The 16,441-nt window shown below is 44.5% G+C and overlaps 1 protein-coding gene across 3 annotated transcripts in view; it reads right to left on the reverse strand.

Moving 5' to 3' along the window:
- Window positions 1-354: 354 nt before the first annotated feature.
- The window catches only part of LOC121711262 (bromo adjacent homology domain-containing 1 protein), a 29,649-nt gene continuing 13,562 nt past the window's right edge, over window positions 355-16,441 (reverse strand). For all 3 annotated transcript variants that reach the window (XM_042094674.1, XM_042094672.1, XM_042094673.1), the window contains exons 2-7: window positions 12,845-14,515; window positions 12,223-12,581; window positions 10,254-10,413; window positions 9,851-9,930; window positions 8,299-8,390; window positions 355-5,844 (exon numbers count right to left, since the gene is read on the reverse strand). In XM_042094674.1, the coding sequence (XP_041950608.1) occupies window positions 5,646-5,844; window positions 8,299-8,390; window positions 9,851-9,930; window positions 10,254-10,413; window positions 12,223-12,581; window positions 12,845-14,495 (2,541 nt within the window). In that variant the 5' untranslated portion in view covers window positions 14,496-14,515 and the 3' untranslated portion in view covers window positions 355-5,645. The remainder of the gene's footprint in view (window positions 5,845-8,298; window positions 8,391-9,850; window positions 9,931-10,253; window positions 10,414-12,222; window positions 12,582-12,844; window positions 14,516-16,441) is intronic.

The raw sequence follows: 16,441 nt of genomic DNA on the forward strand, positions 1-16,441 counted from the left end.
GATCATATTATATTAGAATGCCTAGAATGCGGTAATCTTGTTAGCGTTCAGTTAATTTTCTTTAGGATACATCACATATCCACATAACATATCCTCACAGAAGACCATAAAACCACAAAAGATATCATGTAGTTTTAAGGGTCTACCCTGATTCACAGATGTGTAAGATTAATGTGAAAAATAATTATTTCTTCAGGCTTTACCTAAAGGTTGGATTAAGACAATTCAGCAAAATGTAATTTATTTCCTACAGCACTTTGAACTCATATTTACTAGGCGAGCCAGGGTAGAGATGGGTGCTGTGTGTGTGATGTTGGAATAAGAGACATCTTGAAAGACAATCACAACCAGATCTCATATCAAGGTACATTTTATTCCCTTCAAAGGCAGAAGCTCGAAAAAGGTACGGCCAGCAGATCAAGGGAGTCCAAGTTATACTCACAAAAGACAACGTATAAATAGGTTTTCAGGTTGAACAACAGATCAGCAGGGATTCTTACTTCATTAAAAAAACAAAACAACACTTAGAAACAAACAAAAAAAGAGTGCATGACAAAGCGAATCAAAATGATCTAGTACAAACATCTCTCTACTTAAAAATAACTCTTCAAAAGGAATCATCCCCAGTCTTAAATATCAAAATATGTATAAATATAGATATATGCCAACATTAAGCCTTGGATAGAACAAAAAAAGCGCTCTGAGCACTGGACAACTTCCATATCATTGTTTACCCCCTCTTAGAATTTTGGTTGTAGAGGAAGTGATGTCATAAAAGTGAGAGGAAGTCTACAGTCTGCCATGGGGACTAAAGACTAGAGATATCCCCTGTACCCACCACATATCTAATCAGGCAAAGACAATCAAGGACGTCTGGGCTGTGTTTCGGAAAACAATTCTGCTCTTTACTAACCACCACCAAAGGGGTCCTTTTCAACACTTTCAGTTACAGAGGAAGTTAGTCCCATAGTTTTGGGGAAATACTATAACTACCCTGAATACTAGTAAGAGGGATTTGGATTTGGGTTTTCTAGCCAGGAGGGAGAGGGATTGTGGGTGGAGAACGTCCAGGCGTATACCAGGATATTCTCTGTCTAAGAACCTAGTGTCTATTTTTGGATGATAATGAGTGTAAACTTTTGCTTGGGCAGTTGAGTAGTTTTGAGGAAGACAGGAATATGCATGTGCAAGTAAATAGCATATAGCATAGCCTTGAGGCCTAGCCTTCACTACATCCGATCTCACTCAATGCTTCTCCAATTAACATCATTTTAGTCCCCTGCGGAACTTTGGATCATTATCATCCAAAAATAGAGCAGAGTTCTCCATTTAGATTACAGAGATTTCATACTACACAGCTTGTTTTCGTCTCTGTCTCACAGAGAAACACCAGTGAGCACTTGACTAACAGCTGTATCCCCAAATGCCCCCGTTCTCACCAGGAGCCACATCTTAAAAGATCTCAAATCAGGGGAATGAGGAAGCAGATGTCACAACCCTCTCACATTTCCTGCTCTCGCTGGAGTAAGGGAGGGTGTCTACGTAGATGGCTTGTAATAGCTAAGTAGACAGACAGGTAGCAGCTGACTGTGGGAGTTCCTCTGGGCTAAGGAGCCTTCGCAGGACAGCTGAGCACACTAGAGTCTCTCTGTGAAAAGTACTGCATGTAAGAGGCTCACTGCTCAAAGCATTCAGGATTCCCCCTGAACAGCTCCCCCTGGTGGGAAATAAGGGTACATGCCAAGTTAGGGTCACACTCAATACAGTGTGATGGCCTCAAGATATACATGTTTTTTTGTTGTTGTTGTTTTTTTTTTGGTGGATATATTACCCACTCACATCGTTAATGTTAATTTACACTAATTAAAACAAAAGCACAGCTGAGGAGCTCACCGATTAAAAAAATCTCAGAGGATCAAGACAGAACAGTACAGAATCATACAGCACACTCACAGACAGGAGCGGACTCAGTGGCCCAGATCTGGCCCGGAGGAAGACCACATCTGGGCCGAGCCCGCTGCTCTCTGGCGTGAGACACTGAGGCCCACAGAGAGAGTCGGCCATCTGGGATATCAGACTAGAAGACCACCATCACCATCCCCTCTCTTCGGAGAGTAAGACCCGGAGGTGCTCCATAGGCCGATACAGAACGCCTCTTAAGGGTCTCGGCGGAACCGCGAAACGTTCTCGCTTAGAAACGAGCTCCGAGGAACACAGTAGCATTCAGAGCTCTGCATTTCAGAGAATGTGTGATCCCTGAAACAGTGGTGTGTGTGTGTGTGTGTGTGTGTGTATGTGTGTTTTAACTCGATTCCCACATTTGTGGTCTGTGGGAGGAACCGACTCAAAATGGCCGACCCAGCTCTGGTGGGAGTCCTCTCAGATGGTTGAGAAGAGTGTGCTTTGGTCCTCACCAGTGATGCTAACTTGCATTGTCACACAGATATTAACATACACTCATCTTTTCAATAGACATTTTTTTTTTTTAAATAATATTGTTTAAATAACTATCTCTTGTAATACAGCAGTCACTGTCACTGACCACAATATTGCAACGTAAAGAAAAAAAAAATCTAATTAATTAAAAATGTACACATTTTTGTTAAAGAAGTTTCATTACAATCAGATTTTTAAATTTTTAATACAAATGCACTGAGTAGTATCTATAAAAGACTACCTTTCACTTATTAAAGAAAGAAAATATGTACATCCCCTTAGAAATATTTCAACTGATGGCTCAATACTTTTTTCAGCTTTGGGTCAGGCTTGGGCATTTTACCTCTCCACTTTAAATGCATCAATGATGGAATATCTCATCAGAAATTAGCAATGTTAGAATCATTCATCGGAATAAAGATTTTCTTTTCCAAAAATACTCCATTGAAAAATATACATAGCATATTCCAACTAAGGAAATAGACATAGTAAAATATTTGTCTTTGAATTTGTTTTGCATTTGCTTGTTTAGAGAAGCAGTAAACCGATTGTAGATATCTTTTTAAGAAGGATATGTGCTCCAGAATATTGGCTGTAATTTCAACATGGGTGAAATTGCTTATGGAAGTTTAATGGCCCCTTGCCCTTGCATATGTAGTGGCAGAACCCTGGAGCAGAGCGAGTTCCGTGAGGAGGGGCGTGAATGAAAGAGAGGACCAGGTTTTAAGCCTTGATGTCAAATCAGCTTGTTCTCATCAGAGAACTCTCTTAAAGGTGCTTCATAGAAATTCAAAGAAAACTTTTCAAACTATTTCCTTTTAGGCTGCTTCCTGCCAGGACAGGAACGAGACCAGAAGAGGGAGCCATACAAGTTCTAGATGGCATATCTTCCTGTCAGAGAAACTAGCGCAGGAACTGGTGAAAGATGGCAACACAAACACTCAAGCTGAACAAATGCAACAGACCACTTGTCAAGGTCAGGACAAGGTCAGGGCTGAAATGTGATCAAATGTCAGATTAATTGAAATAATATTTAAAACATACAGAAAGATGGACAAAACAAATAAAAAAAAAACCAGTCTTGGGAACGCTTATTGTTTTGTTATGGTCCCAAAAAAAACAAAAACAATTTGATTGTATTTGACAGTTACTGATCAGCTAACTAGTTACTGCATTTGCTGCAAGACAGAATGGAATAGTCCCTTACTGGAATGTGACACATCACCACCATCTAAAGGGGCACTGATGTCATGCCCCCTTTCCCAAACCTGAAAGAGAGAGCCCATGAAACACAACCAGTTCCACCCATGATGGGCTGAATTAGTGCAACTTCACTGGGCCGGGACAGAGAAGAGAAGAGTAAAGGTTAGACCGGTGTCAAATGACCATCGGTCACTCCATCTGAAGTCTGCCTGGACATCAGGGGGGAATGGCTTTGGCCACTGCTCACTAAAGCAGCAGTCACATTTCATAATCCATATCCACTAACTAAAAGATGCCTCAGGCCACCTCTGGGCACTGCTCACTAAAGCAGCAGTCACATTTGTAATCCACCTCTACTAACTAAAAGATGCCGCAGGGATCAGATATACATTTCACTCAAGTGTGTGAAATAAACAAATAAATAAATACATAAATGAACTTATGATGTAAATACATACAAATGCAAATAATTTATAAGGATAGCATTAGCAATAAAGATCTAATAAAATATCACTATATTTTTATGTCACATCTACAAGTGACTTAACTTAATTGGGAATAAATGTATTTGTGTAACCATATTTTAAAGGTTGTAGAATTTACAAAAACAATGCCATCACAGAATCAAAAACCATGGTTGAGTCTAAAATGAACACATCCAAATCCACTTCAGATTCAATCCAGATTCACGCCAAATTCTGCTGGCTCTCCAGGGGAGTATGTAGTAACTGGCAATTCCAAACGATATTCAGGCCTTCATTCCAAATGATCAGATGTAGCAGGCTTTGTCTAACAACATTTTTGATTGATTCAGGTGTGCGGGCGATGGAATCGGTATATGACAGCAGGATGCAAAATTGGACTGATGCTAATTGCCCTTTGTCTTGCTGAAGAACAAGGACTAGCTTTCACAGAGCACGGAAGGCAAGGAAAAGAACTAGCTGCCTACCGCAATAAGGCAAGTTTTGGAGAGGGGCAAAGGGGTAGGCGTGAGGATAGGACACGTTGAACAGACTCTATCTAGACCCCGTCAGCAGTATACTCTGGGACCAACATGGCCTGGGTTTGGCCTAGGTCCGACTAAGATCTGCCCCTGAGCACATTCAGGACCAGCTCCCATCTGGGTGCTATTCAAGGGCTTGGACTTTGGGGTTGTGACTGTCCCTCGTTTGACCTGGTTTGAAAATAAAAGAGAGGTCAACAGACACAGGCACGACCCTCTTCACTGATGCTGAATGCATGCGGGCGCTCACGCCTGGACTTCACAACGTCCTGATCACGGACACGACTGTGTTGATGTACCGCAGTGCCGATCTCGATCTGGCACAGAACTGGTCCGAAAAGAACACCTGGATCCAGATCAGCCTAGGCCAGATACAGAACAGGCTAAATCCGCATCAGCACTGAGACTAGACCAGATCTGGATCAGACACGATGCCCAGGCTGGATCCAGATCAACTAAGACCAGACACACAACAGGACCAAGCCCAGAAGACCAGATCTGAATCAGAATCAAGTCCAAGAGACCAGATCTGGATCAGAACCAAGACCAGGTCAGACTGGTACCAGAGTCTGCTGCCAGCAGGGGTATGGTGCTAGTAGCTTTACAGCAGTATTCTCTATTAGATCCTGTAGGGTTTTGGTCTGGTGTCAGTAGCATAGCAACAGCATCCTCTCTGTTAATGCCAGCAGCCCCAAACAAGCCACCTGGCTTCTGGGGAAAAAACATTACTTAAATCATTGAATATTCATGTCAATACAGACTTTAAGGACATAGAATGTAGCTACACCCCCAACCTTCCGTGCCCTGTTCCCATAATTCCAGTGCATCTCTCAAGGTCATCTCAAGGACATCCCCTACACTAAAAGGCAGGGGTGTGCATGTGTGGGGAACAATGCCCCCTGTAGGCGACTCTGTGTGTGTGTGTGTAAAAATGTGTGTGTGTGTGTGTGTGTGTGTGTGTTTGTTTGTGAGTGCGCACACACAGATGCAGAGGCCATGCCTCTTACTGCAGGTTCTTCAGGATGCGTCCATAGCGAAAGTCATAAACGTGACGGCAAAGGTACACCAGGTCGGGGTCGACGTCCGGGGGCACTCGGCGGTGTGGGGGGGTTGGGGTTGGGGTTGGCGGGTCGACAGGGCAAGGCACCAGTGGAGGGCCCTTGGACACTCCCTCTGTTCGCCGCTTTATCAAGGCACAATATCTGCAACAAAACACATACAAACAAACAAAGAAAAATACAGACATTAAGAGTTGATCATGGCTTAGATTAATCTAGAAAGTGTAACATTACTGAATTTTCATCTCACCTGTAAAATAAAGTTAATCTTTCAATCCTTTTTGTTACAGCTTAAGTATGTGATTCTAATAAAAAAAACTGAACTTCTTATTGCCTCACAGCTTTCTATGCCTTACAAATAATGTTTGTGATCAGGCTCGGACTGGTAATCTGTACAATCGTGGGCGACCTCCGGGATTTTTTTTTTTTGTAAAGTTATTTAGCCTATTTGCGGCCTGTCATGTAGTCCTAGGCCTAGCCTATAAATGCAGTTGCATCCATTTGGATTGGGGGGTGACAGATCAATTATTTTGGCCTCTTCATGACAGGTTCAGTGTGTGTTACGATCGCGCCCCCCTGCCCCACCCCTCAAGTAGATTTGTCCAAGCAGCCTCTAGGTTTGTGGGGAAATGTAGCCTACGAGTCCATGCATGGTAGCCTAGGCTATAAGTGCCCTATGCTGGCTGGTGTTCACATCATCACAGTTTAACCGTAAACAGCAATCAGAGGTGTCTATATATTGTTTTTATAGACGTTAGTTGCAGGCGCTACCAAGAGCTTCTATTTACTGCACCATGTAGGCTAGGCTACTGTAGTGCGGTTTGTCTGTCAACATAAAAAAACTACGGGTAGCCTACAATTTTCGCACAACTTGGTAGAAAAGTGTAGCACATGGTTAAAGAAAACCCATTCATTTTTGGACTCAAAAGGAACTGCAAAGTATTTCCCATATAGTAGCCTTTTAGCTCACAACGACAGTGAAAGTGAAACTTGGAAAGTGGAAGTCTCTCCACCGAGTGTTACATTAGATGCACAATCAATCGCGACTCGATGCAGGTAAAGAGTATCAACTGGTAGGTTAGTAACAAAGGTATCCTAATTTTGCAAAATGTGATGACAGCACACAAACTTGGGCAAAAAACGTTTAGTATACACTTGTGGTGATAGCCGACAGTTAATGTGAATCGCGGACTAACAAAGTAAAGGAGAAGATTTGCACCAAATAAAGGTTGTGGTTGTGTTTCTACAACATGTTGGCACAAAATGTAATTTCTGTCAACTATGACAATGTCCATGTTCAGTAGCTATATTTTTCATTTAGTCAAGCAGTGACATGTGGTTTAATGCATGGGGTAACATGACGTGAGACAGACAGAAGATGAGCCTGTCTTTAGTAGCCTATCCCTGAATCCTGTCCCTCTCAAATCACTTTAAAATGGTGTGATTATTTATGATTTTTTTTTTTTTTTTAAATCCCGGAGACCCCCGTGTTATTGTGATTATAATAACCTATTTATATTTATATTATATTTATAGGCTATAGGTCCAAATCTAAATGTTTGGGTTCAGTTTATGAAGTGTTGCTACAGCATAATACTGTGTGTTTGTTATTTATAGGGGGAATCAGGGGGGGGGGGGGGGGGGGGGGGGGTTGAAACATGATACAGAGTGTGAACGTATTGGAATCTGATCCCTTATCATACCTGTTCATTCTTACTCGTCGCTCGACTTATCGTGACTCAATTCAAGATGGCTGCAAACGCTAAACTTCGTGAAGATACTGTCTGTATAAATCATCTTGTAAGTAAACTACCAGTGCTTTTTCAAAGTTCTCAATGTCTCGTTTTAAATGTCAGGGCCCTCGGAAGTCTACCAATGAAGTGTGGAGATACGTTGAGCCTTGTAAATGGTGTAAAACAGTGATTTATTTGCATGGCTAGGCCGTTGCCCGAGGCACCCCCATTGAAAAAGCTGTTGGTAGCATCGGCTAACTAGCGGCAGATTTCAAAGTGCAGGGGACAAGCCGAGATGGGCTATGAGACATACTGTACGTTCACACTCGGTATCATGTTTCAACACACTTTAGGTCAAAATCACACCGGAATTCTCCTTTAAAGCGCCTTTCATGACACCCAAGGTCACTTGACACCAAAAGTGAATTTGTAAGATAATTTTCATAACTAATACAGACAGCTATTATCGAAATGTCTGAGTAAGACACTAAACCCCAAACTGCTCCAGATACACAAGTTGGCACCTTGCATGGCAGCCAGCTATCGGTGTAGAAGTGTGTGTGTGTGTGTGTGTATACATATGTGTGTGTGAGTGTGTGAATATGAGGCATACAATTATAAAGCGAGTACTTGAGTACTCCATTGTGATGTTTCAGACCAAGTAGACTCGAGTAGAATAGAATAGAATAGAATAGAATAGATTACAATTTCAGACAGACATACGATTAATAGGACAAAAGAGAAGTTCTTTACTCTCCACAAGGAAAATTCTAGAATATTGTAAATCACATCCTGGTGATTTCTGTAACACAGAGGAATCTGGTATAGATCTAACGCACCTTCAGGCTCGGACACCTTGACTTACCTACAGTACTGGGCTAGGGGCAGGACGTAACATTTGTCTTCGATGCAGGCTACACTGTTGACATCTTGATGTTTGGAAGCAAATATCTCATTCTGTGAAATTAAAAACAGACATTGAAAGGTATTAACTCTTAACATTGTGCTATTGGAGGACCTGACAATGCCCCAACAGTAGAGCTCAGGTAAGAGTGCTGGAATTTTGCCTTTGAAGGTTGTATCAGTATAAGTAAGTAAGTAAGTATATATACTCTTTTGATCCCGCCAGGGAAATTTGGTCTTTGCATTTATCCCAATCCATGAATTAGTGAAACACACTGAGCACACAGTGAACACACAGTGAGGTGAAGCACACACTAATCCCGGCGCAGTGAGCTGCCTGCAACAACAGCGGCGCTCGGGGAGCAGTGAGGGGTTAGGTGCCTTGCTCAAGGGCACTTCAGCCGGGCCTACTGGTCGGGGTTCGAACGGGCAACCCTCCGGTTACAAGTCCGAAGTGCTAACCAGTAGGCCACGGCTGCAGCGATTTCAGGCCCAAAAAAAAGGCCCAAACATAAATGATCACATTTATCTAATCTTTCCTAACGATCCGCTAGCTGCCTGCCCCATAAGCAGGCCGTCAAAAAACGCTCTCTGTTTTGTTCAACAGAAGTGACGTTACCTCGCCATTGCTGATACAACCTTAAAGGTGTTTAACGTCTGCATTGCAACGATGATCATCAAAATAATTGTAAACACTTAACTTGTTAATATTTTTCTCACTCACTCAACCAACATGAAGAATGATGTCATTGGGCATCACTTTCAGAGAGACTGTTTAAATGACTGAAACCACTCATCATTGTTCAATGTGGACACTCATACCATCATATCATTACAGTTTAGCGTTGTTAGTGTGGACGTTCATATCATATCATTACAGTTTACCGTTGTTAGTGTGGATGCTCATATCATCATATCATTTCAGTTTAGGGTTGGCCGTGTGGACAGGTCTTATGGTACTTTCCATTAGACTTGTAAATCCGTCGCTCGAGTTGGAAAGAGTAAATTACCCAGCTTTCTTGCAGCATTTTGCGCAGGCACGCCCCCTTTACCTCAGAGTACTCGAGGATACCCCGAGGTGGACATACGACCTTACAACAACCATGGCTGCGCCCATTATTGAGATGAGATGACATGTATTTTTTTTTGCATATGTACTGTGTTGGTCATTTTAATGTTGATGCAATGCTCTTACACACTAGATTACATTGCTGCTTCAATCCGGTCACCAATTCATGCATTGCACGGTCTTGCTGTGCCTGCAATACAATGTAACAATTTGTTTTCCAGCCGTTTAGCTAGAGGCTACATGTAGCACAAAACAATAACAATGACTAGCCTCCTGCTAATGCCCCTCGTGGCTCGAGAGAAACGCGTTCCTTTAGCAACTCATTCGTACATGTTATACGGGTGGGTGTACGATGATTTACGAGTCTAATAGAAAGGACCATCAATTAGTGCGGTTTCTGACAGACGTGCTGGAGTGCTGGCGTCAGCCTGCACCTCCCACTCACCTCACAGTGCATGCTGGGATCCTTACCCCCCTGGGTGTGTTCAGGTCGGTAGTACCAGAACAGGCTCATCATCACCTCGCCTGGGGACAGAGGAGACGCCGTTTACATTCACTACTATGTATCTCACACACAGAGTACTGATCCAATGTGTGATTGAAGTGTCCCCTTACTTTTTTGTATTATATAGTGTAGTGTATTTATATATCAATTGTAGCAGGACTACCCAATGCCTTTTACAGTATAGCCAGGGTACTTGGTATATGATACCAGTAAATACATACTTGGATACAAACACAAATGTAATAGCTCATTCAAGACAACTTGAATCCAACAGAATTCAATACATAGTCTCTTTAAGGAAAATAATAATAATAAATAAATAAACACAACCCTGTTGTCTGACCTGTTTTGGGGTCCTCCCAGAGCGCTGAGATCTTGGCGACGTACGGCAGGGACTTCTTCCTGGGCCCGGAGCGCAGCAGCACAGTGTCTCGCACGCGGATCTCCTCCCCGTCACGCTGAACGCCCTCAAAACACTGCCTCAGCGCAGGCTCATCCTCACCCTAAACACACAACATAAAACACTCAATACGGCCACGTTCAATATCCTCACCCTAAACACACAACATTAAAGACTCAACACAGCAACATTCATCCTCACCCTGAACACACAACATAAAACACTCAACATGGCCACGTTCAACATCCTCACCCTAAACACAATATAAAACACTCAACAATATAAAACACTCAACACGGCCACATTCAACATCCTCACCCTAAACAAAATAGAAAACACACGGCCACGTTCATCATCCTGATCCTAAACAGAGAGTATGAGTATGTTCATCCTTACCCTAAGCACCATGTAAAACACTCAACACGGGCACGTTCAACATCCTAAGCACAACCTCTTTGACCTTGGTGTAACCGAGGTTGTTTTTTCATGGCTACACAACACAACAGTAAAAACTAACCCCCTTTTCTCAACACTGTAACCATGGGTAAGTGAGTTGACCTTGTCAACACTGTAACCATGGGGGAAGCCAACCCCCTTTTCTCAACACTGTGGCCATGGGGGAAGTGAGCTGACCTCAACACTGTGGCCATGGGGGAAGTGAGCAGACCTTCTCAACACTGTGGCCATGGGGGAAGTGAGCTGACCTTCTCAGGAGTCACAGGCTTGGTGTTATGAACGCCCAGTGGGAGGGGTGAACTACGTGATGGCCGAAGAGGGGAGAATCCAATCACCTATTCCAAAAAGGAAAATTCCATACTTTTTCCTGACTTCCCCACTCATTTGTTCTTTAAAGATGCTACTTTTCATAGATTTGTAAAACAAGTGCACATATTGGTTGACCTTTAAATATTTTTGACCTTTTTTTGTGTAAATACTATGAGCAGACTTCCATATTCCAGGTCTGGAAAACAGTATTTCATAATTCCATACTTTTCCAGTCTTTCCAGACTTGCGCATGCACCCTGTCTACATCCCCAATGGGTAGTACAAACACAGAGAGGAGTGTTCAGCACCGCTGATGTGGAGTCAGTTTGGTCCACGGGAGGCCAGTGTGTCTGTCTGTGCCGATGAGCACGAGCAAAACCGATCTGCCTTCGCTTCATTTAGATAATTAGAGAGAGACTGATCTGCCTTCGCTTCATTCAGAGAGTTCTCAGCCCTCTCATCATCAATTTGCCACAGATGAATTAGTAATGGATGGAGTAGTTACTCAAAAAAAAAAAAAAAACAGTTCCACAATTAAGACTGGTCACACTAAATCTCTCTTTCTCTTTCTCTCTGATGATAAAATTATATCCACACAGAACTTATCTTATTATTTTATAAAATGAAAGTGATCGGTATCAACTTTCCATGGGAATGGAGAAAGCCGAGTTTGAAAGTACAGTTTTGTATCTTCAGAATGAATTTAGAATATTCACATTCTATGAATACCTCCTTCTCTGGTTGTGTTGGAATGTGGCTGGGGTATGTCTTCAGCTTCTGAGTGCACAGGGCATAGATGTACTTCAATTCCAGCACAAAACACAAACACTTGCAACTCTTAAGAAATGTCAACTGGGCTCCCTGTCATCTCAGAGCTGACTGACGCTTATTACAGAGCTGGTGAACATGTCACCAGTTTATGTCATCTCCTCTGGTCGAGAATGAAACATCTCCTTTTAGATCTTAGTTCAGGGTGAGAGTGACTCTGCCCTCAGTTGGTATTTGTGTTGTCTGTCTGTTTCATGTGAGGACCAGACAAACCCACGTCTGGTGTGTATGTTGACTACTGTGCATCAATATTTATTTATTTATTCAGTATGAGGACAAACGTGCCCACATCTTGTGTTGTGATATCTTCAGCACTCACCACTACAAAGACCTCCTTCTCGACGGGCACTCCGAGGGGCCGCCAGCCGTTGGTGGCGCGTCGGCGGACCACTTTCTTCTGCTTGGCACTGGGCGCGGTCGTGGGCGCCTGCTGCTTAAGGGAGAGCCTGGCGCGCCGGATAGACAGCGCCCCGTTAGACGGCTTGCTGCCCTGGGGGCACTCGCGGACTGACCCCATGCCCGGCTCACTCGGTCTCCGCTCAGACAAGGGCGACAGGAGGTGGGGAACGGGGGCAGTCGGGGTAGTAACCTGGGGCAACGGGCAGCCCGAGAGAGGCAGTGCAGGGGGCACCTGCAGTAGAGAGGGACTGTGCTCTCGTCGTGGTGAGGAGTATCCTTCTGCAGTGGGCACACAAGAAAAATAAATTTAAATACATTTGTCTTAGTTTATAGAAAAGACATGTGTAATAGTTTATAATAAATGTGAATTCGTTTATAGTATTTTGCAAAAGCTTTTGACCAAAGCAGACATGAAATTACTATGTCTATATAAATACACACACAGTATGAAACTAAATAACTGTAGCTCATCATTGTTTGAGGTCCCGTATCAGAAACATATATCCCCCTGACCTGTTTTATAGCCCATATATCCCCCTCACCTGTTTTGATTTCCTGTCTACACCTTGAGCAGCCTGTGCTGAAAGAGCACCCCCTGGTGGCCATGGGCTGCAGCGCTCTGTAGGTGTACGAGGAGACCCTGCAGGCTTCGCCGTAGCATGGCGACCTCACCGAGGTGCAGAATGGCGCATGAGGGATTCCTGAGGAGTGGGCAATGCCGGGCGCTAGCAGCTTAGAGCCAGAGACAGGTCCAGGGCAGAGTGCAGGGGGGCCATAGGTCAAAGGTCGTGACCCTAAGGCTGCTAATGGCGGCGCCCTCGAGTGTGCCATGTGGACGTAGTAGCTGGAGAAACAGTGGTCCGCACAGAGGCAGGGGTGGTGGGCGCTTAGCGCTATCGACGGGTGCGCTAACGAGGGTGGCGGGGGCTGTGGCACCAGACATTCCTGTTTGACTGGTGCAAAGGATCCTTCCTCAGCCTCGGGGTAGGCAGGCTGCTGCCTGAGGAAAAGGCCCAGCCGGTGGCAGCAGTAGTCCAGCGACGTGTCGGGGGGGCCGCAGCAGCAGTAGGGGCTAAGCTCTGCCTCCACCTGCTCCTCCTTGACCTGCTTCAGCGTGTACTCAGGCACGCTACCCGACTGATACCCCACTTTAGCCATGTGGGGGTCTTCCACAGGGCTCTCCCAGTGCGGACTGGGCTCAAAGCCTCCCTTCTTGCAGGAGAAGTAGCCAGACCGCGGCGATACAGCCAAAGGCGCTTTCCGTCCAGCTGGTTTCAGCTGCTCCTTGGCTACTGGTGCAAGTGTCTTTGTGCTAGCAGCCACCTTCTTTCCCGCTGAAGTGCATGGGCTCTTGTTGTCCGTTTTCACACGCTGCTTGCTAGCTGCGGACAAGCTGGTTAGCTTCAGCAAGGCAGCAGCGTTGAGCCCCGCCAGGCGCCGGGGAGTGGGAGCAAAAATTTTACAGTAGTCGATCTCATCCTTTTCTGTTGGCTTGGGCTTCTTTGTTTGTTGTTGTTGTTGTTGTTGTTTTGGGCTTTGGCACGTTTGAGGTTTTCCAGAGGCGGAATCCTGAGCAGCAGGTTCTGTAGAGGGGCTACATTCACCTCCAGGTGCGGGTCCGTCCGGTGGGCTCTTCTTGGCGACTTTGGTGGCTGGGGACACCTCTGCCTTCTCTAGCAGCAGGCTGTTGACGGCCTCAGCGTTGAGGGAAGCTAACCTGCGCTTGCGGGGCTCCAGTGCTGGGGGAAGCCCCGGGTGGTGCACTTTTGTTATGGTTGTGGTTTTAGATGACACCTGACCTGCTGTGCTTGTGCTATCTGAAGGCTGGCTGTTGAAGCTCTTTGTTGCGGACTTCCCCCTACACGCTCTCCCGCTCTGGTCCTTCCCACACTTTCCGCCGGCCTGAGCTCGTGGCTCCGTGCTTCGTACGGTGGTGCTGAGCGCCTCATCCTCCAGGGTACCTCCACGTCCTCTCAGAGGGTAGTGCTTTCTGTCCACTTCCCCCTTTACCTCTTTCGCCTCCTTTGATTGGCCCTTCTTGGCCCCGCCCACACCCTTCTTAGGTCCCACCTCTTTCAGGAAGCGTTCGGGCCAGGCCCGGCCCATGGCCTCACCACGCGGCCAACCTCTGGTTTGGTCTCGCCCAAAACTGTGGCACCGGCTCAGGGAACCCTTCTGTCTGGCGTGGGTCATCGCATTCTTTTACACAGGGCCTAAGAAATACACAGAGAGAGAGAGAGACACAAGGGCTCAATGCAGTACAGTGCACATGAAACAGACGGGTCATACAGCCTCACAGACACACAGCCTTTATTCACAAGTGTAACATGAATACCAAAACATCCACATGTAGGCTATATATACACAGTATTCAGTGTTTCCCATACATTGACTAATCTGTGGCGGGGCGCCACGAAATAAAAATCGTCCGCCACAGATGAATATTCTGTTTAATTTAATTTAATTTAAATTAAATATAAGGTCAAATCCTTGCATTGGCATTAAGCTGTGCTTTTTACGCACGCAGCCTTTCCTTGCCCCGCCCCGCTCTCTCTCGTAGCCCGCTGCCCCTCCTCTGCATGTGCATTTAACAAAATATTCACGATTGTTGAAGGATTGTTGTTGCCACATAGAAGTATTGCATAGAAGACGTCTGGCTAAATTGCTATTAAATCCGCTTAGCATCGTGACCATGCTGCGCAAATTTGTTCAAAACTGTTGCATTGAAGTGAACTCTGCTAAGGTCTTATCACAACATAGTAGGCTACATTGAAGAGACTAAACTAAGTTAAGTTATGAAATCAAGCAGTATCTCAAAGCTATCGTTAGAATACTGTTTGGATGTCGAATTTAGCATGCTTAGCCTACTTACAGCTGCTTGTCAATTTCGTTGAAGGGCTCATTTTATTGACTCTGACACTGAATGTTTGCAAAATCCCGATGTAAATGGAAAAGTGTTATCCAAAATTTAAAAGTGCTTGTCCCAAGGAGAAGTACGAACCTTTATTTTAACTATGTAGAAAACGTTATGAATTGCATCCACACATCAGCAGCCTTTCAACTGTGTTACAATTGCAAGGGTTCCCTCAAACGTCTTAAAGTGACAGGGACTCAATTAGACCTAGACCAAGACGATCTTAATAGCCCCCCACACCGCCGTATTGTTAATTTGTTTGTATTTTCAAGTGACAATATGTAAGGGATAACAGCAGCCGAGGTGCCCTGATGGACGAGGCGGAGGCAAAAACTTTCTTTCTGTCTGGGAAATAAATCAAGAATATTTCACCCGGTTTTACCTCATTAGCATTGTGATTGCAAGAGACTAACTAATATTCAGCCTGATATTTCAGCCTCATACGTAGATACACAGTCACCACAAGCCTCAAAGAGGCAAGATCACTACAACACATCACTACACACCTAAACGGCTGTAAAAGGACTGAGAGTAGTGCTTCTGATACAAACTACTGTAATTTCTGTAATTACTGTAAAACTATTAGCCGCGATTAAACATTGATTTTGCAAAATTTCTTCAGCTATGAGGTTAATATACGGGGGCAGTTCATATGGCATTTGAGGTCGGGAAGTTCGGTCTGGCATTGCTCCATTGTGGAGCAAGTATGCTCGCCCTAGATCGGGCGGACCAATCAAATCAGGCTTTACCATGATGGACAGGTGAGCAAGAGCGCCTGGTCTATCACGTCATCTGAGCACGCTTAGATTAGGCTCATGTTTGAAACAAAAACGCTGTGGATACATGGCTTTTAAGACCCCATATGGAAAATGCATATTATTTAATGAGGTTTTATCACTGAAAACGATTATTTCTGAAAACTTTGGCCAAAGTTGAGATGTGGGAAAACTTGTGGTTTCACTTTCATCAAGGGAAAACAGCACTGTTGCATTGCGATATGTTCCCTCGTTCATTTGAAATCTCTGATTGACCACCTGTTCGAGGGATTTGCAACAGCCTTTCCCAGCTGTTTAACATGTTTGTAGCATATCAGTGTTCAACAGAATTATTTTTAAAAACGGAGGGGAGGGGAAAACTATCAGTTTTTTCCTAATAGCCTACCCTACTACGCATCTCTTACAGTTTGCTAATGAGTCTTGTAGGCTAGGAGTTATTGACGGCACTA

This window comes from Alosa sapidissima, chromosome 6 (assembly GCF_018492685.1).
Source record: "Alosa sapidissima isolate fAloSap1 chromosome 6, fAloSap1.pri, whole genome shotgun sequence".
Classification (NCBI taxonomy): domain Eukaryota; kingdom Metazoa; phylum Chordata; class Actinopteri; order Clupeiformes; family Clupeidae; genus Alosa; species Alosa sapidissima.